Here is a 23,100-nt window from a genome sequence, read left to right as displayed (position 1 = left end):
TAGCTCTGTAACAGAGCTCTTCATTAGGTTACATGCCATGAAAGAGTTGTAATTGAATGTTTTGTGTTTCATAGTTACGCATCTAGAACTAACAGCCTAGAAAGATCCCTCATGGGGTTCTACTTTACCACTTGTAAGAATGGGGAAGGTGATAGGATCCCCTCTATTTACTTACCACTGCATAAAAGCATTGCAGGACTGAAGTGTGTGTCAAGCATAGGGCTGTTCAAACACTTTCACCAAGCCATGAGTCCCTGCATGAGCAGAACTGCCCTTGTTCTTATGACATCAGTGACAAAAATACTTCATCTTAAAGCTACATTTGATGTCAAATCAACCAGAAATCAAGCAGATCAATGAAATTACTGTTGTATCAGGTCTTAGCGATTGCTGCTCTTGGGAGTATGATACTGTGCCTTTTTTTGACACTGTTATCATTCAGAAGTCTGTAACAGCCCTTTTTTTAAAAGTTCATTTCATGCTAAGAATGAGTGCATGTCATATGCTGTAGGAGTATGCATCTACTGTTTAATTGCAAAAAATTAATTGTCTTCATTGAACATCAAGTACTTGATGTTACTGTTCAATGAAGGTCATTAAGAAAGCAGCAAGGAAGGATAAAAGTCAAGACCTCTGAAGGCAACCATGAATATGCTTTTGGGCAAATATATGATAACATGCCATCATTTCAAAATTAATATATTGTTTGCAAGAACACTGTCACAAGTACATGCCAATTGGTATTGGTATATAATATGTGCTTTTTCATTTTGCAATCTTAATTGAGGTCTGAATTCAGAAACCTGGCTCTGACAAGAAAGATGCTGTTGTTGCCAGCTATTGCTTAGAAAATATCTTCCTCTTTCTTCAGGATTTGATTTACAGCTATAAGAAATACAATTCCTCAGGAACAGTAAGCCAGGGCAGTTCATTTCCCATAAAGCAAAGGTCTCTGATGAGTATGTTTGGTAGCACTCACTCTCATCTACTTTATCTGGTTTTCAGTGGTTAGAATAATCCAGTCTTTCTGAAAATAAACTATCCCACATTCACCTTTTTCATGGCTCCCCTATTTTTCAAGGAATATTACCCCCTCAGTCTGCTTTTAAATCAGTTATATATTCATGATTTCTTTTATGTATGTTCAGTAGAAAAAATCTATTGCTCTACAAAATATTGCTTAGTGGTTTAGCCTACCAGCTGTAGTTGAACTAACCCTTTTAACTTATGCACATCAGTTATAATTTTTTATTCTCTTAATAACCTCAAACACATGAAAAACAAATAGAATGAGTTGATAATTTCTAACAGTAAAATACTTCACATATTTTGCTATCATGCTGTGGAATAACTCTGCAATGTCAAGTAGCTCACAATTAGCAAAACTGTAGGGGGAAAAAAAGAAGTGTTTTGATCCTGAGGAATTTTTATCCTAATCAGATCGAAATTTCAATGTTCTTGTAGTGCTTAATATCTTCAATAACCAAAAAATCAAGCTGATTCCAATGTCAGGTTTTACATTCCAGGACTGAAATAAAATGCTAAAATATACAAATGAATCTCATGTTTGTACAAGTTTATTATCATCACTGGAAAGCAAGATTGATTCTAAATTAGGCTGATAGAATGTCAGGCTTTAGCTATTTCTTAAACTAAGCCCAACTGACACCCTGATGACAGCCTAGTGTATGTTGTTTTCAAAGTATTGCAGAAGTGCTGGTCTGACTACCTGCACAATCTTTCTCTGTGTCCATAGTATAGTCCTGCAAAGATTTCTGTATTGGACACTGGCACCCTTTAGTCCTTTTGGCTGGAGCTGGTGGTGATACAGAAAGATGAGGAACAGTAAATAAGAAACTGGAAGAAATGGAAGCATGTAAAGAAAATAATTTTTATTTTCATATGAGGCAAAAAAGGATCATGGACTTTGGTTTTAGCACATGCCTAATGTTTATTTCTTAGTCCTAATGAATCTTAAGGTTACTACCCTAGAGTGTGTATTGTCATGTCTTTTAGCCCTGCTTTGAAATCCTGAAGATGTTGTGTTTGCTCCTGCAAATTCTTCTTTGGGTTACATGAGATAGCCTTGTCTGGCCTTATTTCTTTGTCTGTTTTTTTGAACAAAGCCAAGTACTTTAGAAGAAGGGGAAAAACAGTCTGCAGTATGCAATTATGTGTGCCTTGTACCTTTGTTTTATACACTATTAACTCATGGCTGGCTCATTTCTTGATAGGTGATGCTTATAATTTTGTGTGTGGAGGACAGTTGTTACTATTGTAATATTTGGTGGTTTAATTATCCATTAACCATAAAAATCCTCAGAAATAATTTTTAATCCCAAGAAATTTCCAATCTTTGTAATATTTTGTGCCTCAGTTTTTCAAATGCAATTTTTTTTCTATTGGACAAATGTTTTCTGTATGTAAAGTAGATAAGTGTTTATCAGGAGAATCCAATCTTTGGGATAGTAAACAAGTCAGAAAACTCAACAAAGATTAATCTTTAGGCTATTTAAATCATTAGCTGCTAAACCTAGTTGCAGAATTTTGCCTTCTGTAGCTTAGCAATAACCAGTTATTCTGAAAGATGCCTCAGATATTATTTGCATCAATAACCCTTTAACTTAATTCCTGATGCTGTTTGATGCTATTTCATCTTCAAAATAAATCTAATCCAATACTGATTTAGTACATTCCATTTCAGTTTGTAGGCTTTCAATTGTGTCTTCCATAGCTCATAGTTAGTTGAAATTTGCACCCAAAATCTCCTATTTTGACCTTAGAAGTGTACATACTACCAGCTGTATAAATACATCCTATAAGGAGTTATAGAGTGAAGGTTGTGCTCTGACTTCTGCTAGTAATCTCTGTGTTTTTCAGATTCTCTGTTAATAATTTTCTGGGGTCTTTTTAAAATTTTTTTGTGCTCAAAATTTCCAACCCCAAAAAGGAATTTAGATTCTGACATTATTCTTGTGATAAACTGCAGAAGCATATGTTAAATAGCAAAGCCATGGGAATAAGGGACGTTATTGTACACATCCAGCAGCTCCACCTTCATTCTGTCTACTAAGCTATTTTTGTGCTTTTTGCTAGAGGATGTAAATGTATGCCATTTTTAAAAAGGACAGAAGTACTTCAGTCACATATCTTTCGGCCTTTATCATTGAGGTTCTCTCCAAGATTACCAAGATCAGAAGTTTCCATCACCTTGTAGTCTAAATCAGAAAGTGTGTTGCCCCACTGTAAATCCAAGGATGGATTAAGGATTTTGCTTGAAGTTTACTAGGCTGTGAAATACCCCATCCTAAAATGTCACTATGAAGGTATGATGGAACTGTTGCAGACTTTTCCAGGATTTTAGAAACCTGTTAGTGATGTGGTCTATTTCTCTTCTTTTTCTTTTTCAAAGGTCTGCACTGCTGACCTTGTATGTCTAAGGGAGACAGTTTTCAAGGCTGTAAGGATAGGAAAACAGTAGCACATATCAAATGTGTGGCAGTAGGTCTTATTAACACTCATTTGAAAGAACCTGCATAAATCACCTGAGGCTTTGCCATCCATGTGTCATGTAGTGGGTCCATGTTGGTTTTGATGCCTGATAACCTATAAAGTGTGTGGGCTGGTACAGGACTTTGCCTCAGTCCTTTGGAATGTCATTCAAAACACCTCAACCTTTTAACTCAATGTCCATATGTTGCTAAGTATTGCTTCTGAGATCATAAAGTGCATAATTATTCCAAAGTTCTTCTATTTTTATTTTACAAATTTTTGTTAGGGTTTGTTTTTGTTTTGTGGGGGTTTTTTGAGGGTTTTTTGGGGGTTTGTTTTTGGGTGTTTTGTTTTGTTTTGTTTTGTTTTGTTTGTTAGCAATAAGCTATCTTGTTAAAGCCTGTGGACAAAGGTGAAAATCTTTGGGGTTTTTTTACTTTTTACAAGCCGTCTGGTATAAAAGGACAGTATGTTTCAAAAGCATCTGCTGTCAGATGTGAGATGGTGATGCATCTCTGTGATGGTTAGAGGGAGTTTGAACATTCACTTGTGCCATACCACCATGACACTGTGCTCTGGATGCCTTTTCTCTAGAGATCAGCTTGAGGAAATCACTCATTTCACTCAGCCCAAGCACACAAACAGGGACTCTTATCCCAGAAATGAAAGTATGTTTAAAGGAATCCTGTCCCTTGAAACAGGCCATCTTTAACCTAGGTAACTCAAAGATAAAATTAATATTGCTGCCAATCTGCTTCCGTGAATCTTCAGTCTCTTTTCCTGGTTTTGGGAGATGTAGTTATGTATAGTCTGCAGATACATCTGTCATGGAAAGGGTTATATTCTAAAATCATTAATCTTACATAGGTTGTCATATGGTGGACATTAATGTTAGTGGAGAGATGGAGGACAGATTTCAGTTTCTTGAGCAAGCAAGGCCAAATTTCTCCTCTGATGTTGAGTTTTAGTAGCTAAGGGCAAAATTTGGATCTGGGACTTCATTTTCCCCTACAGTTTGAACAGAGAGTTCATTAATGATAATGGAAGTTCTGTCTGAAGTTGGTGTTCAAAGCAGGCTTGGGTTTCTAAACGACCATTTCAATATTAACAGAAGAAAATCACTTTATGACAGGATTGAAGTCATGGGGAGAGAGACAAATCATGAGGGGAAAAAAAAGTTAAGAAAGAGAGAAGAAAGCCTAGAGAATCCTAGGTAGAAAAATCTATTGCTCATTTTTCAATCCAGTATGTCATAAAATAAACTTATATCATTTACTTACATCAATTTTATCTATAGAAACCACAGAACAGTTTTCTAATATGCATGCCATAAGCTTCCATTGAATAATGCCTCTAGCAATACATTGCTTTCCATTTGATCAATACCTACATAACATTTTGAAATAAACATTTTACCTAGAATTATATAGTCTTGTTAATATTCATGGAATGCATAATTATAAAGTTGCCATTTCAAACATTGGGCTGTGGGAAAATGGTATATTATAATAATCACGAAAAGAAGGGGGGAAGAAAAGTGCCTCTGTTGTTCAAGTAGGAGATGATGATTTCCATAGTGCTGGGAAACACTATTTTTTGTGTCTTTGCTTGGTTTAATAAATTTGCACTTCTACTGTGAACTGATGTCATGTAAACTGATAACATAGAATTGATTTTTAACAAAACATCTTCCTGGTCGTAATCTGAGATAATTTTCACATGCAGCATGCAAGGCCTTCCTCACTGTATTTGGCAAGTTACAAACTTTGATCCTAATACGAATTCACATTTTTTAACAGTTTGACTCAGACCGCTTTTAACATTTGCTTTTCTGCAAAGAGGCAGGAAAAGTATTGCCTAGTTTTCAAACATTTTTAAGATTTCAAATTTTTCTAAATGCTTGATTAAGGCTCTTTATTTTTTTTCTGCAAGGTGGTTGATACTTAATTTTGCCTGATTTATCACGTATTTATGTGTGTAACATCCCTACACTGGAAGATTAAACAGTATTTCAGATTGCAAAGTAAGCAATGTATCGATTGCCATACTTAGCATTTTTAGAGTGACTGTAGATGCTTAAAAGAATACCCCGGTGAATGAAGAAGCTAGGTGGGAGTTTGAATATCAGTGAGGTACAGTTTTCTTTCATGAACCTGATCTGCTACTTCCTGCTTATGGTAGGAAAATATGAATTTATGTTTATAAACCTGCAACTATTACTCTCTGATATTCATATCACAGTAGCAGCCAGGTCTGTCAATGGTATTGACACGATAGATTGCTTTCTACCCTGTACTAAAGATGTTCTCTGTCCAGCACTCAGGGCTTTCTACTGGCATATGCTGTGAATAAAATGTGGCTTTCTGAAGCCTCACCAAACCAGTATTTTCTTAAAACAGTTCTCATCTTTGGAATTTGCTTTAGAAGAACTCTGTTGAGATACAGTAAGTCAGACAGGGCTGGTAAGGAACTGTGTGCAATGAAGAGAAGTAGAGCATTGCCCACAGGGACTCTTGTGATGGGAAGGTGGCATTCTTTACCAAGCAATCTGCTCTGAAGGCCTTGCTTTTGGCACACTAGGTAGACAATGCATTTGCACACTGTCCAGGCTTAAGTCCCTTCCTCCTCCTCACTCTACCTCATATAGTAGATCCAAAATAGAGCTGTTTGTGGAGAATTACGTAGCTGACATATGATTCCTCACCAAATGTCTACAGGTCTCCTATCATCTGATAGCAATTAGGATAGCAATTGCTATCATAGGATAGCAATTCTGTAGCAAGCATCATTTAACATTGCTAAATATTTTTCATTGCTAAAATCCAATTTATGGGTACCCACTATTTTAAACATCCAGCTCACTAATTGCAAAATCTATAGGAAAGTCCTTACAACATCAAAGATTCACTTGATCCTCAAAGCCATTATAAATGGACAACTGTATGTGTTACAGGCAAATAAGGCACTTAATGCACTCTTTCTGGCTGTGATGCTATTTTTCCTGTGGGTTTTGAAAATGACCTTCCTGTAAGCATCAAGGACTGTAACTTTTCAGATAAAGAAACTTGTTCTTGTTTTAAGTCTATGCCAGGTTCATTCCCCTATAGCCCACAGTTTTCAAAAGCAGAAGAAAAAGTAATCCAGAATTAAAAAAATAAAAACCCCTCTGTTTCCAGAACGAAGTTACCCTGTCAGCTTGCCTTGGGCCTTAGGTGGAGAAGTGGAGATTAAAGAGTCAGTATTCCTTTTCATGTTTCGCCTGCCAGTTTTGTGAATGTAGAAAGAGTACTTGTGGCTGCAGCTAAGTATCCGACTGTAGTATTAAGTATGGCAATTTCATCCTCATGCAGTAAATTAAAAATATTCTTATAAGTTTACCATGAGAGTACTACCATCCAGTCATTGATAAAGGTATTTCAAGGAGAAGGGTGAATAGCACAGCAGATGTAACCTCAATATTTTCACCAATTATAAAGAACCTCTTTGTGAAGCTGTGTGAATATGTAAGATGATCTCATCATTTCCTATTTACTCAATACTTACCTGAATACGCAATATAGTGTAGCTTTTAAATGCATATGCACATGAGTAAAATGTCCTTTTGTAAGAGACTTTGCTAAAAGACTGCTTTTGATACACAATTTCTTCATCTCCTCTTCAAACTGAATTAAGCTACTTCCTTCTTTTAAAACACAACTCACTATTTAGAAGCTTTGGCTTTGATTTCTCGGAACAGCCTTACAGGAAGAAACTATGTTCTTTTTCTATTTGTAACCATATTTCTGAAGACAAACTTGTACTGATTTATTTTAATTTTCTAACAGAAATAGGTTCCTGCAAAGAACACTGACTGTTTCTTCTTTTTCCCCCTCCTTCATTCCACCGCTACAAGAATATTGCTGTGCACAAAGCTACCAAGGAAAACTGAAATCCCTCTGTTGGGAACTGTGTACACAGCAATATATTCATACTTTGAGAAATAAGTGAGGGTTTTTTTATTTCTTAGCATGACATACTGTGCACTTCTTGCATGCCAACCACTGAATTCAAATTGAGGAACTAGGTAACATTTCAGCAAATTTTAATCAGGTTTACCATCCACCATTTTAGGGAATATATCTGTGCAGCTGACATAAAGGTCACCAATTTTAAAACATTAACCCTCAGGTAGTCTCTTTGATTAAAGGGTTTGTGTATATGTCTGTCTTTATGTGTGTGTGTATATATATAAAATTATATAACCCAATCCTGCTTAATCCCGTCACATGCACCATGCCACTAATCTGGTCACTAGTCTCACCTTGTCTGCCATACTGGGTACATGTGTAACACAAATAGAAATATAAAATGATTTGCACTGCTCAGTGAGTGAGGGATTTGCCTGAAAACAAAACATCCTGAAAAGTCAGGATGTAATCTTCATGGCATTACATTTACACTCAGTTTATGCTAAACTGAAATGCATGATCTGTTGCTAGTTAGAAAACATATCTTCACAATCAGAGTTTGGAGTGGAGTGATCCTTTGCTTTCATTTCTTCTCAAAATCAGGAACTTCATTAATGGATTCTCCATACCTGAAAATTGAAGATCTTTAAAACTGGGCTTTACTCAGTAAAACTAGTTACCAATAAACTGGATAAAATTCCCTCCCTCTTGCCTCCTTCTAATTGCTTTTTTTTGCCTCAAAATTCTCATATAATTTCTAAGTTGCAGGTTGGCAATGCCAGCAGTTAAACAATACTGTAAATTAGAAAACAATTCAAATTTTTTTCATTATCATTTTCTTTCATCACATTTAAAAATCTCTTTCCAAAGTATACTGGGAATTTTCAGAACTGAGTTGGGGGTGCCTAGTGCACTCTCACAGGAGGTAACAACCAGATTTAGCAGCACAGTACAGCTTGCCTGCTGAAGAATCTCTTTATTGAGAGAATTTTTATATTGAATCATGGGACTTCCTTTAGAGCATGGGCCACAAATCTCTTATATGAAATGTGCTTTAGACAGATGCAGCAAGGAAAATTCTGTGTATCTGGTAATATATCTAAGCTGGCCAAAAATAGAGTGGGAATTTGCAGGCAGATGAACTTCACGGAAAGTTCATTTTTAATACAGTATTTCAGACATTCTTTGGATGTATTCTTTGTACTTGGGAGCCTGAACTCTGAGAGTAGATGGGTTGTATATAGCTCTGATGCATGGAATTCTCATTCCTAAGAAAGCAGGCATCTTTTCCTCTTTTCCATAGTTCTGAAATGAATGCTCTGTTCAGTCCATGACACAGACTTTTCCAGTGATGTAAAAACCAATATATAAGTTACTGAAGGATGAAGGAATTGTCTAGGATGACCAAAAGAGCTGGAGAATCTGGGACCTTATGACTGTCACTATGAATAACTGCAGTGTACCCTTCAGTCACTGGCTAGTGACTCACCTGGTACTTTGATTTTCAATGTGTATGTGGACAGTTGTCCTTTGGCATCTGTGTAGCATGGTAAACCCCTTAGATAAAAACTGTTCCTAGGAAGACAATAGTGTATTTACTAGGTACAAGTGCAGATGGATTTTACCAGTTCCTGCACGCAACTGTGGGTATTCATGTTTCCAAAAGAGAGATAGTATCACTCCACACTTGTGAGCACATCAGTTTTACACTCAGCTGTAAGCAGAGTATTTTGAATGTCCTGTTTTACTGAAATGGAAATGCCTACCATAATCAAAACTTACAGCAATGCTTTTCTTCCCTCATTCTTCATAACTGATAAAGTTGGGCTAATTTATGTGAGATTGTTTTCTAAAGTGGCTTACAACATTGGTTTGACAGAAATGCTGTGTAGTCAGTTCAAGTTTTATCTTTATTCTGCTGTATAATGAGGTTTTGAAGACAATGAATTATCATAGTAGAATATTTAGAGCTTGAAATGCAAAAGTAAAAATTTAGGGAAATATTGATGTCTGCTAGAAACAAACTTTGTTCACTAGAGGCTGCTGAAAAACAATAAGACACAGATACAAATATTTGTTTATATTAGAGCTGAACATAACTTGCACATCACATTCACTTTACATGGCACTATTTTACATGCATGTTTTTCTCTAGTAGTTGAAAGATTGCAGTGGGGATTGGGGGATACCTCCAAGGTAAGGAAACATCACTGTTTGTATGGCTGCCTTTGTAAACATCTTTTTCTGTAGATATCTGCTGTACACAGATTTAGATATAGATACATTCACATGTATAATATAATTGGGGGTACAGACACTTGGTTAACTTGAAAGCTCCAAAGTGTCATTTGTCACATTTATGGTAGGAACTTTTACTGCCTTAAATACTTATCCTTTTCCAAAGTGACTTTTTTCTTTTCTCTCTACACAAAAAAAGAAAAAAAAAAAAAAAAAAGAAAAAAAAGAAAAAAGAAAAAAAAACAAAACAAAAGGAAAATAAGAAAAAAAAAGAAAACGTACTTCATGAAACTATTGTATATGAAGCACTTATTAGCCATAATTAAATGGACAATATGAATTTACTACGTCTTTAGGACTCTGGCTTGTTCTGGTTTAGAGCAAGATGATTAATGCAAATACATATTACTTGAGATAACCATTTAGCAGCTAATTTAGCCAAATTTATTACAGCAGTTAGAGGTTTTTCATTTTAGCAGACGGAGACAAGGACATGACAAAAGCAGGCGGCGAATGTGAAGGCACACTGCCCTCTAGTGCAGGAAGCTTTGTGGGAAGGGTGAGGAATGCAGGGAGGGAAAGGGATCCAGCGCCAGCCGCGCCTCGATTTTGTGTAGTTTACGGGTTTTATGAAAGCGTTCTGCTACCTTCCACTGCAAGATTTGCCTTTCATTCCCTTCTCCTGACACGGAAGAATCAGATACAAAACAAATCCGTTTCAACTTGGCAATATTTTGGCTGAAGTATTACTTTAAACATCTGTATTTTTAAGCCGTCTTGCTGTGAGCATCTAACAGCACCGTTTCGCATTACTGATTGCTTTTACTTCTTTCTGTTTCTTAGCATATTTCAAGCATCAGAGAGAGCTGTCACTCTCTGGCTCTAACCAAGCCATTCTGTGCCTCCCTTAGGCCTCTTTCTCAGCCTGTTGGTGGATTTACTTTGCTCTGGTAGAAAGTAAATTCTCCAAAAGACTTTTCCTCCACTGACCAGTGGAGATTTGGTTCATCTAAGAACTGTAAATTCTGTTTGACAAGATCAAAGAAACAGATGTATAAGTTCAGTGGTTGATATTGCCTGCAATGAGGAGAAATGATCAAAGCAGCAGGGGTAGAGTATCTTCCCAAACCTTTCAAATATCCAGAATCTCAAAGAGGTCTACCTAGGAGCTATGAATAAATCACATACAAATTTGCCTCTTTTTTTCCTTTTCTTTTTTTACAGTTTGACATTGAGTGCATTGGAAATGTCCACACAGCAATAAGTATTCCAAGAACCATAGAGATCTGTAGGGTTTTTTTACTTTTCTTCTTCCACTAGAGTTTCCAAAAGCAGATGAAAATTATACTTTAAAACTTGTAAAATGTGTGGCTAGTTATACTGAACTTCAGATCCTGTTTGTCATCTCACTGCCATTAAATCCACAGGAAGCCAAGTATCTTCTGCTTATACTTGTGTCACGTTGTACAATGAAGGTCATTTTACCACAATTCTAACATGTACTCTATCTTGCTTGTATTCTGTTTGTATTTTCCTGTCAGTGCTGAATAAGGGTCAGTGTGTAACAAAGTATTACCGCTGGATGCAGAAGAACGGAGGTTATATCTGGATACAATCTAGTGCAACCATAGCTGTCAACGCCAAGAACGCAAGTGAGAAGAATATCATTTGGGTCAATTACCTCCTTAGGTAGGTGTCCCAGTCACTTCTCTCACTTCAACTGCTGTCTCTGTTGCTTGTCTCTGTCAGTGAGAGGTCTAGGGAAAAAACAACAGCCTGCTAGAGAAAGTTAAGAACTTTTCATATAGTCCTCATCAAAAGCCATGCCATTTTGTTATAGTTATTGAGGCATCTGTCGTATCTCTGCACATGAGAATATTCCTGAATTATTATGCTGCCTCAGTCTTGAAATAAACCCTCCACTGTTTTATTGCATGCCCTGAAATTTACTCAATGTGAGCTCAAAGATAAAAATTATCCACACCAACTTTCAGTAGCTGTGTTATAAAATCTGGTGTGAAGTGTTTGGCACTGTTTTATTTGGATATTAAAAATGCAGAGAAGCAATCTGCTGGTATGGCAAAAAAAAAGTTATCTCTGAAAGGCATTTGCCAGTTGACTCCAGAGAGAGGAACTTTCTCAGGACGAAAAGGCTCAAACTACTATGTTGTTCCTATAAGCATCAGATAATATTCACACTGAAAAATGCAACATAGGATTTAAAAATAAAAGTACTATAAACAACTATTTTAAGCTATTAGAACTATTTTAAATAGAAATAGTAGTAAGGGCTTGAACGAAAGGCTGTTCCCTGAGAAATTCTGTTTTACCAAAGTATTTTTAAAGGACTGGTTTCAGAGCTCAAGGGAAAACTAACAGTCACTGAGAGACAGTGAATTATAAACCTGACCTTTCTCATCTGAAAATACCTTTCAACACATTCTGTTTTGTGAAAATGTTCAATAAGATTGGGAGATTTTCTGTTTCATTCCAAAGCAGAACAAACAAACAAATAAAATTTGAAACCTTGAGATTGTCATGAAATGCAATTGTCATTTTCTGGCCTGTTCTCCTTTTAAGTTGCTTGTCATGGTTTGTTACATTCCCTTTGATGCCATGAGAGTTCAAAGTGATGTCTAGGGGTTAGATTGTGACTTATTATGCCAAGTCCAGCAACCCCTGAAGAGACTGTGCCTGCCTAAACTTGCATGTTGAAATGCTTTTGATTCCCCTTTTTGGGAAGGGAAGGAAGCAATCTTTCCTTGGAAGGAGAGCATTGAAGGGGTACTGTGGGAAGCCTTGCATGGCAGTGGGGTTTTCACTGGGACTTGCAATTTTTTTGCCTGACATGATTGAGCACAGACTTTTCAGAATATATCCTTATCCTGCAATTTTTTTGTCTTTTTTTTTTTGCAAGTGTGAGGCAGAACGTAGCATTTCAAGAGGTCCAACAAAGGCTGACAATTCTGAACTGGAAGTAGAGATTCACTGCCCCAGTCCTTAACAGGGCTGCAAAATGCCCAGAAATGTTCTCATATTTGCAGTTCTAGCTGTAAAAGTCATCCATAAGAATTATGAACAGCTGCCTGAACATGCTGTCCCCTTTGCTGCTTTCCAGACAATAGGTGAACCTAGTCCACAAACATCCCACAAAATAATTTTCTCAACAAGCAGAATATACCTAACAGGAAAAAAAAAAAAAAAAAAAAAAGAAAAAAGGCAGTGTGGTCTTCCCCAGGTCTCTTCCCAGAGAGAACAAAATATTAGCATCTTCACTGAAAGTGTATTTTTAATTTAGATTTATCCTTGAGCTGGAATTCACAAAAGATCCAAATGTCCAAATAATATTTTCATAACAGACTAAGGCATAATTAGGTCTACTCTTAGCAGGAGTACTGGTCTGTATACATTTCCATGCATTAGAAAGTATGATTCAGCTGTCTGTAAAAGGATAGACTAATTATAGTGACAGGGAGGATTAATGCTGTTCTTGTTCTAGCAACTTGTTATTCGCAGTGTGAAAGCCCTCAAACATCTTTTGCTTGGAGGGGGCAAATTTGGGGACTGCCCTGGGATGCAACAGAATAAAGTGACTTTGTCAGGACAAAGCCATGAAGATGATAATTGTAACATGGCATCTCAATGTGAACTGTGTGAACTCTTGAGTTTTCACAGTACACTCTAAGAGGCTGAATATGAGCATACTGTCATTGTGATAGTGTGTCAGGCACCCCCAGTGCTGCCTCGTTTCGTTCTATGCAGGACTGGACTGTGGATTTTCTGTTTTACCAGGCTTGAATTTGAACTGCATGGAAATGCTCACCTATTCAAAAATTATTAAAGATTTTGTTATTTTTAATATTCTCTACCACTTATGTTTAGCTATGTCTGTTCCCCTGCATTTCAGAAAGGAACACATTTTAAAAGGTACAAGGCAGGCAAAAGCTTAGTGTTGTAGGAGTTTTTTCCATTTCTCTGGCAGTGTAGCTTTTTTAGATTGCAGTCATGTTCCTTGCTAACAAGTCACAGGTGAGTACCACATGAGCAGATGAAGATATGATTATAATGGGTGTGTTGACAGTTCTTTATCCCTAACATATGCATCTTAACATGCACATGTGCATCTGTCACATAGTTAGAGAGGTTGTTTTTTGTTTCTTGCTGATGTGGATGTATGTGTGCAGTGTTTAAAAATATGTAACTTATTTTATCTAATTTTTGGCCAGATTCTTTGGAGCAGTGGTCACTTCTTTAGCCCTAGATGAGCACCTTAATAACTTCATGTATGATATGCTTGATTAAAATGTGGAAAACAGGAATATTGAGAAAAATAGGTATTGAAAGGACTATGGCAAGGTTGATAGAGAACATTTCTACAGAGATAACTCTAATAGACATTGCCAGTGGGAGAGAAACAGATTAGAAGAGTTAAAATACTCTCTCTGTCTTCCCAGACACAGTAATGGGATCAAAATCAAGTTATTTTCTTGTTGGATGATTACAATGTAGCTTTACTGCTAGATATCACACATGCCATGATGTCCCACTTCAGCAAGGATGCTTTGATAGCTCTAAAACTTCACTAGAATCAAACAAGGTTTAGTACCTGGTCAATAAAAGTATTTGACTGCAGTATTAAAATAAACTTTCACAAAATTCCTGCTGTGAAGCTCTGAAGCCAAAAATATGTGTTTCTGTGTTTACTCTGCTATTCTTCCTGTTCTTTGTTCCTGAACTTTAATATGAAAAGAGGGAAAAATCATGAAACTGGAAATCATCCAATTGTGTTTATATTTGCTGTATCCTCTTCAGTAACCCAGAGTATAAGGACACTCCAATGGATATTGCACAACTTCCTCATCTGCCAGAGAAAACCTCAGAATCCTCGGAGACCTCTGACTCTGAATCGGACTCAAAGGACAACTCAGGTAAAACACATGGTGTGCCTTTACACACACAAGAGGTTCATATCATGAAAGCCACATGGTCAGCTTTCCAGTTGCTTTTACTTCTCAAGTATTGTTCCATTAGACAAAAAAAAATCATATAAAATTAAATTGAAAAACACTAGCAAAATCTTTTCATGACCTTAGCATTTTTATTTCCTCAGAATTTCTCTTCACTTTCTTCATGCATTCTTGCCTACCAAACTAAATAGCACCAAACTAAATATTTTATTTCCCAGCTGTGCTTCAGGTATTGTGCCTTGTGCAGGGGACTTGGGATTGCAACTACTGGATAAAATTCAAGTTCTTCTCTTTCCAAAGTAGGCAGACATTCTACAGAGAGGTCTCCACTGTCAATCTTTATGACTCCTAAACCTCTATGAATACATTCTTCAAGAGTCTCACTAGGGGGCAGTAAAGTTTGAAAAATTTGAGAGTTTTCTTGAGTTAAAAGTTATATTTAATTAAAATGTGTGGGTTCAAGAACTTGTTTCTAAGCTCTTTAAGTCTGGGACTTCATCTGTTTTTTAAAAGCTGAGTGTACTTCTCAAGTTCTATGTGTAAATTAGTCCTACAGATGGTCCAGTGCACAGATGGTTCACACATTCCCTGTTAGTTTTAACAGTGGTTACCTAGGCATAGGTGCAAATCATCTGGCCTTGAAAGAAGTGTGTTTTCCTGTAGCCCAAGAAGTAAAGATGTTACTCAGCTGTTCTATGTAGGATGGATGGATGGATGGATGGATGGACGGACAGATGATTTTTCTCTCATGTCTATGATAACTACCAAAAACACTCTAAAGAAAATGGATCACTGTGATATAAATCAAGAAAAAGCAAGAAGAGGATCAGGCTTATATTATATTATACTATATTAATTATATGGCTGTTCTCTTTCATCTTTTGCTTTTATTTGTTCTGTTTTGACAGCTAGGTTTAAGTCAATGTACAGGCTTACTGACCACTGTCATTGGGAATTTCTTCATCCATTCCCAGTGCTTCCTTTATGCTGTCTTGTTCCTAAATAGCCAAATAACACATATGTGGAGAACAGTTTGCATTTCCCACATGCACTGGAAGTTTCTCCAGGTGAGCACATGAGAAATAAATGTACGTTCATGAATTCTAAAGCTGATGCAGAGCAAGACAGCATTCCAAAGGTGCACAGATATTTACTACTCTGAAGGAGATGTCTGGGGGTCTTGGAAGACAGAAGACACAGGGGCTTGTTTACTACAAAGGAATTAAATGGAAATGCTGAATGACCTGAATTTGAAACAGTATTTTAGATGAAACCAGCAAGTTCAGTTCAAGCTAGGATATCATGCCAGGCAAATATTATGTAGCTTCAGACCACCTCACTCTAAGACCACTCTTCCCCAGCTAGAAACCATAGCCTTAAAAGTAAGCATCTTCAAAAAAAGGAACAAAAAATTGTAGGACAAATTCAGTCCTAGGTGGAACAAAAAGCTGGATGAGACTTAGGGGTTTACAGCTGCTACTTTTTTCCTATAGGTTTTATTTTTCAAAAGGAAGGGTCTCTCTGATGCTGCAGACAAGCAAAAGTCCCACTAAGTGACTTGCAAAGTGCAGTGTCCTGAATGCTCAGGCAGCTGTCCTGTCAAACTCACCTTCAGCACTTCTGGGAAATAGTTTGGTATTGACATAGCTCCAGAAGTAACCAATATCTTTAGAGGCAGACCAATCCTTCCCCTCTCCACCTAAAGCAAGGATCTTGAAAAGGGTAGTACTTGGCTCTGATGAGTGAAAAACGTCTTTTATTAGGCAACAAAAGATTTCTGGCTGGTCTGTAAAGGACGGGGTTTCCTGAGACCTTTTTTACCCTTTCAAATATAGTGCGATAATGTAGCATATTCAGTCTCAAAGCTGCTTTGTCTCTCCGAGTCTAGTGGGCTAGAGTGTTTATCTCACCCATATTAGAATTATAATTAAATGAATTCAGGCAGGAAGAGTGACAGCTTCTCAGTGCTGTAGCTGTGCTATTTTCAATGGTCTTTAGATGATTTGGATCAATCAAGAATTTAGTTCATTGGCTGATTCTTTTTTCTGTATTTTTTATACCTGTTTTCCTTCAGGAGAATATAAGAAGACAATCTAGCAACATAGTAAAATTGTTTTAACAATAAATTGGTTTGTTCATTCATTTTAACTGGTTTATTTATTCATTCATATTTATACACAAGTTGCTTCTCCTCTCACATGGGAGGAAATCAGCAGTAATTCCGCTGCAGCCAGAGACTTTATGCCACTTCAAAAGTGGCAATGGTCAGAGGAAAATGAGATGAGATTACTAGAATCTGCATTAGTAAATAGTGCTATACATGGATGCCTACCCACTGTAGGAGAGCATGGATGTGAAAGAACAATCACCAGAACATTACAGTGAAAATGGGATTGTTCACTGACTCCTCTTTGGATGGCACAGCTACAATGCCACTGTGCTCAGAGCTGTCATCATGATTCTTGTCCAGTGAGCAGATGAGAAGGCCCCCTCAATCGAGGTGCAGCCATATAGCATAGGCTTCAAGTGCATTAACAGTCCTTAGTCAGAGACATTCATGGTGATCAAAACTCTCCCAACACAGTACTGGAAAAAAAAAAATCCATGCAGCTCTACAGAAGAAAACGTCTTTTGCAAAAAAAAAAAAAAAAAAAAAAAAAAAAAAAAAAAAAAAAAAAAAAAAAAAAAAAGTTAAAGCAAATCCAATCTCATTGGTAGGTAGAAATCTGGACTTGGATTATAATATTATGTTCCTATTGCTAATTCTTTGTTTCACTTTCATTTTGCTCCAGAGGACAATGAGAACTCAAAGTCAGATGAGAAAGGAAACCAGTCAGAAAACAGTGAAGACCCCGAATCTGACAGGAAAAAGTCAGGAAATCAGTCAGATAATGAAATGAACTGTAATGAGGATGGGAACAGCTCCAGCAACCAGGACAGCAGGGACAGTGATGACAGCTTTGAAAACTCAGACTTCGAGAATCAAAAGGCCCCTGAGGACAGTTTTGGCACTCTTGGCTCTATGCAGATCAAGGTGGAGCGCTATGTTGAGAGTGAGTCAGACTTGCGGTTGCAGAACTGTGAATCACTGACCTCTGACAGTGCCAAGGACTCAGACAGTGCAGGTGAAGTAAATGCCCAGTCTTCCAGCAAACATCAGAAGAGGAAGAAGAGGAGAAAAAAGCAAAAGGGAGGCAGCATGACCCGGAGAAGGCTGTCAAGCACCTCAAGTCCAAATGGACTTGACTCAGCTTTGGTGGACCAGCCCCAGCTGCTCTCGTCACCAAACAGTGCCTCAGTGCTCAAAATTAAAACAGAAATCTCAGAACCTATCAATTTTGATAATGATAGCAGTATTTGGAATTACCCACCCAACAGGGAAATCTCAAGGAATGAATCACCCTACAGTATGACCAAGCCCCCCAGCTCCGAGCACTTCCCTTCCCCCCAAGCCAGCAGTAGTTTACATGTCTCCATTCCAGACTCTGTTCTCACCCCCCCAGGGACTGAAAATACTGCCAGCCGTAAAACTCAGTTCAGCACCTCATCCAACTCGGCCTTGGCTCCAGTGTCCTCTGACCCTTTGTCACCCCCTCTTTCAGCATCTCCAAGGGACAAACATCCAGGAGGTCCCACAGCGTCCAACTCTTTGTTGTACACTGGGGATCTGGAAGCCCTTCAGAGGTTACAAGCAGGCAATGTGGTGCTTCCTTTGGTTCACAGGGTAACAGGAACCCTTGCTGCGACCAGCACTGCTGCTCAGAGGGTCTACACCACTGGCACTATTCGGTATGCTCCAGCTGAAGTTACTTTAGCCATGCAGGGCAACCTCCTCCCCAACACCCACGCTGTTAACTTTGTTGATGTTAACAGCCCCAGCTTTGGGCTGGATCCTAAAACGCCGATGGAAATGCTCTACCACCATGTTCACCGACTCAACATGTCGGGACCATTTGGAAGTGCTGTGAGCGGGGCCAGTCTGACCCAAATGCCTGCAGGGAATGTGTTCACAACTGCCGAAGGACTTTTTTCCACTCTTCCATTTCCTGTGTACAGCAATGGCATTCACACTACACAGACTCTGGAACGGAAAGAGGATTGAAATATGACCACATACTGTGTTCAGTGTTATACTCTGAGGCATAGACTATGTTTTAATTTAGACCTTTAATTCTAGCACTTTGAATTTGAGCAGGTCAGCTTATTATCTCAATATGATGGTCCCCATTTCATTCCCTTTCTCTTTAACTTGACTTATTCTTTAATGTAAAGATATTTTTTTATTTTTGCCTTCAGAGAGTCGAAGTACCAGTTGCCTGCATTTTGTCTTCTTCTAAGATGTGTGTTTTTTCCTTTGCATCTTTATTAAGATGCCTTTAATATGTGTATGCCTCTGCCATAGAATACTCAGTGTTGTGGTAAAGAGATTTTAAAGTGACAACCATTGGTTTTACTTCAAAATTATCTTGATATGATCAAGATTAAAAGAGACAAGCATAAACAATGTGCCCTGTTTGACTAAGTCAAATGAAAAGGGGGTTTTGTTCCTAATTCCTTTAAAATAGGGGATAGTATTTTAGAATTTTATGCAGAGTTTAATTCTCTTTTTATGGTTAAGATTTTCTTACTTGCACATAAAATAATTTGGGTTTAAAAAGTTAATTTCTGGCCTGTGACTAGAATGTTAAAAAGTTGGACTAAATGTTAATTACAGAAACTTTAACTTAATTTCTAAAACCATGGTGCTATCATTTATTAATCTGTAATGTCTTCATACAATATGCAGCTTGTGGGCTGGGTTTTTTGGAAAGAATGTGTTCCGTACTGGTTTATAGTGGGGTGCTGCAGTCTCCTTGGTTAGTTAAGACAAAAGCCCTCATTAACATTTGCTGCAGGACTTAAAATTTGTTACCTCCAAACTAACAAGCATAGCCTCACATCAAATTTAAATGGGTCAGGAAGCCTTTTTCAAAAAGAGCTTAAAAACAAAAAACTCAATTTAATTGACGCGAGGAGCAGTTTCTTAGGTGCATATTGTTTTGCTTTATTTTTTTCTCAGTGTAACTGAGGCTAATTTTACAACATCAAATAACACTTCAGAGTAAAAAAAAAAACAGAAGAACTATTTAACATGTTTTATTTTGTTTTTCATTTAATATTATAGAGGGAAGGTTGTAAATTTCTTTTTGTTCTTTGATTTGGGTATTTTTTGTTGTTTTCTTTTGCTTTATTTCTAGTGTTGAAACCAATATGTTTTAAAACTAAAGGATGGGTTAATAAGCTTGAAATAGATAACTACAACTGAAAACTGCACATAAAGTAAATGAAAAGAAATCTCCTATTTTGTCTTTGTTGCCAGAAATCACAGTGTAGTGTCAAACACTCCAAATGACTGTCAAATATAAATTCTTCTTCCACTCCATCTTTGGCAGCTGTTTGTTAAGGCATCTAATAACAGATGTGAGAACTGTAATGTGTACAATGTGTAAGTGTCCTTGGCTGTCAGTCCCATTGCAGTTTCAATGTGTGTTACTATATGCAGTATATACTAAGCTAATGTAGTTGTTTTGTCCTTTGTCTTCTCTGTGCTTTATCTCTAGTCCGGAGTGGTAAAGTCCCATTCCTGCAGTCCTAGTGAACCAGTGATTCTTGGGGGTTAGTGGTTTTTGTGTGGTGGCCTTCCTCTGTAATGTCACCTTATGCTGCTTCCACTGTCTGTATACCTTTTAATTTCTGCTGTTGCTTTGCTGTTGTGTATTCTCAAACCTCTCTCTCCCCCTTCCTTTCTCCCCTCCTCCTCCACACGTTTCCCGTCTCTCTTTCTCTCGCTCTCTCGTTCTCTCTTCTTCACTCTCAGAGATAAAAGACTCTTAACTAGCTCAAGGTTAATGGAGCCATTTTTCCCACAGAGGAATTCTGGGTATGACTTACTCTTCCAGTGTACCCCACAATGCACTACAGAGTAATGCTCAGATATATTAAGCAAATTGACGCCATATAGCCTCAGTTGTTAACATTCCCAGAGTCCTTGTGCTCGAACTGTAAGCAGAGGGTGCATTTCTTTGGTTTTCTCCTAGGTAGGCTGGCAGAGCAATATGTAGAGCAATTACCAGTGAGATAGGAAATTCTTTCAAAGGTCAACTGGCATTGTTTAAAAAGGAAACTGAGCTTAGAATTGTCATATATATTCGCTTACATGTGCAATGCTAATGTATTAACTCAACTGTCCTTCGAATTTTTGATCACTCACTGCGTTGAGTCAATTTCTACGGTAGCTTTGAATTTGAGAAGCAGGTCCAAGCCACAGAGGAGTGATAGCAAAAAAAGGAATTGGATGCTAGAAATTTAATTAATGAGCTTTTAAATGTTCCGTGGGAAGGATTTATGTAGGTCTGAAAAAGGCGAGAAAGCTGATTGGGAAATTCAAAGTTTAATTTTGGAAGCTCTGCTCTAGCTATGGAACAATCAAAGGACTGCACCTATCAGCTACAAAGAACAGCTAGATAGCTGTTGTTGTTCTGGGTTTTTTTTATAAATGTTTCTGTGTTGTGTCAAAATGATTTCTGGTGATTTAAACTAACAGATAATCACAGCTGCTGTCTAAATCCATAGTGTTTAAAATTACAAAATGAAAAAAAAACTTCATTACCTGTGAAGACTGTGTCTGTGTTTTTAACTATTTCTTGTACAAATATATGAAATCTTTTATGAGGAGACTGGTGCCAAGTAGCTGAATAATGGGGAAAGGGATTCTGTTCGTATAAATCTTAGCAGTGTTACCAACTCTACAATATAAAAAAAATTAAAATGTTAAAAAGTGACAGCTATGGTACATTTATTTTGTGTTAAGCTAACCGAATCTAACTTCTTGAGTGCCTGGCTTATTTGAAACATTTTTTTCATTGATCATTGATAATGCTGCAAATCAGAAATGTACATACTTCATTTACAACAGGGTTCTTTTTATACTTTTGTAGACTCTCATACATGTCATACATGGTTGTCTTTATGTAACTTAATTTTTTTTCATCCCGCAGGTGCCATTTTCATAATAAACTTCTCTTGGATTTGTTACTATCTGGCATCATTTCTTTTACATATAACCATCCTGACTAATGAATGCTGGTAGTATTTGTTTGAGCAGGTATTTTTTAATCATTTTGTAAAAAAAAAAAAAAAAAAAAAAAAGAAAAAGAAAAAAAAAAGAAAATAACTAAAATACAAGAAAAAAATAACCAAAAATGAAAGAGGAAAAAGCAAGATTTTATTAACACTTGTGAAATGAAGAAAGGAAGCTGTCAAGATGTAGGTTAAGAATGCTAATCCAAATACTACAACAAACTTGCCACCATTCTAAATTCTCAGCTACCCCAACTCATTGTCATATTGAGCATTTTTATGCACATTATCAAAGCTGAATAATGAACCTGCAACATTAACCACTATAGAAAGTGTGCATTTTTTCCTTGATTAATGCACACTGGAAGAGGTCAGCTTTTGTACATTAATCATTTAAAATGCACTTTATATTTTCATTTTTGTACTCCACAATGTTACAGTGAAAGTCTTCAGTCACATTATATCCTACCTAGGCTGCTGATTCTTTTAAATGTGTACTTTCTTTCCCCAGAGTGGCGACCTGTAAGTAGCTGGTGTCATGCTGCTAGACATTCTGCCTTACCAACTGAGGACAGAAACATTTGCCAGTGCAGAACTGACAAGGCAAAAAGCCTTGGTCCCACAAATGAAAGGGGGAAAAAATTCAAATACACTTTTGATTACACAGAAACCCACACACAGTGGCTGGCCTTAAAAAGGGAGCAACCTTGCATAAATTCTGGGTACAGAAAGGCCCAGGTCAAGTGTTTTTTGTGTCTGCAGTGAAAAGCAGGGAGAAGCTAAGGCACAGGAGATGCCTCCCCAGGTACCCATTGCTGTGTGCTGACCCTGTGGCTGCTCCTGCATGTGCAGAGGATGGGCTGGGGGAGGGACAGGAGGGGAGTGGAAGCCTTCTCACCCCCTGTAGTTCTGCATTCATTGCCTTTCTTTACAGTGCCTCTCCCACCTGTGACAAATATTTCCAAATTCCATATTTTATTTTGTTATGCTGAGCATGCAGTCTCTAAGAATGCAAATTTGCCAATAGCCAAAATCTCTAAGCAGCTTTGAGTGCCTAATCTCTTCTCTTCTGTATGTCCACTTAGAAATTAATGCTGCTGGGCTAGACATTCTGGCCAAATTCTGCTTGCCTTATAAATGCTGAGTAAAATTGTCCATTCACAGTTTGCAGCACAACTCTTTACCATGAAACATAGACTCAGCTGAAGTAAGAGCATGTGAATCTGGCTTGCTAGGCTAATTTAAAAAAAAAAAAGTGTGCATAATTATAGCTCAGTGAGCCAGCCCAGTACCTTAATAGATTGAAGTCTGGCTCTTTCAGCTTCCAAGCAGTTCAG

The 23,100-nt window shown here is 37.4% G+C and overlaps 1 protein-coding gene across 12 annotated transcripts in view; it reads left to right on the top strand.

Annotated features, from left to right (window-relative positions):
• Window positions 1-21,718, top strand: part of NPAS3 (neuronal PAS domain protein 3) — a 597,093-nt gene extending 575,375 nt beyond the window's left edge. For all 12 annotated transcript variants that reach the window (XM_068192942.1, XM_068192941.1, XM_068192939.1 and 9 more), the window contains 3 exons: window positions 11,219-11,366; window positions 14,490-14,605; window positions 17,437-21,718. In XM_068192942.1, the coding sequence (XP_068049043.1) occupies window positions 11,219-11,366; window positions 14,490-14,605; window positions 17,437-18,746 (1,574 nt within the window). In that variant the 3' untranslated portion in view covers window positions 18,747-21,718. The remainder of the gene's footprint in view (window positions 1-11,218; window positions 11,367-14,489; window positions 14,606-17,436) is intronic.
• Window positions 21,719-23,100: the final 1,382 nt, after the last annotated feature.

This window comes from Anomalospiza imberbis, chromosome 6 (genome assembly GCF_031753505.1).
Source record: "Anomalospiza imberbis isolate Cuckoo-Finch-1a 21T00152 chromosome 6, ASM3175350v1, whole genome shotgun sequence".
NCBI classification, from domain to species: domain Eukaryota; kingdom Metazoa; phylum Chordata; class Aves; order Passeriformes; family Viduidae; genus Anomalospiza; species Anomalospiza imberbis.
Note: the sequence above shows the minus strand (reverse complement) of the source record. Positions and strands in the feature narration are given on the sequence as shown.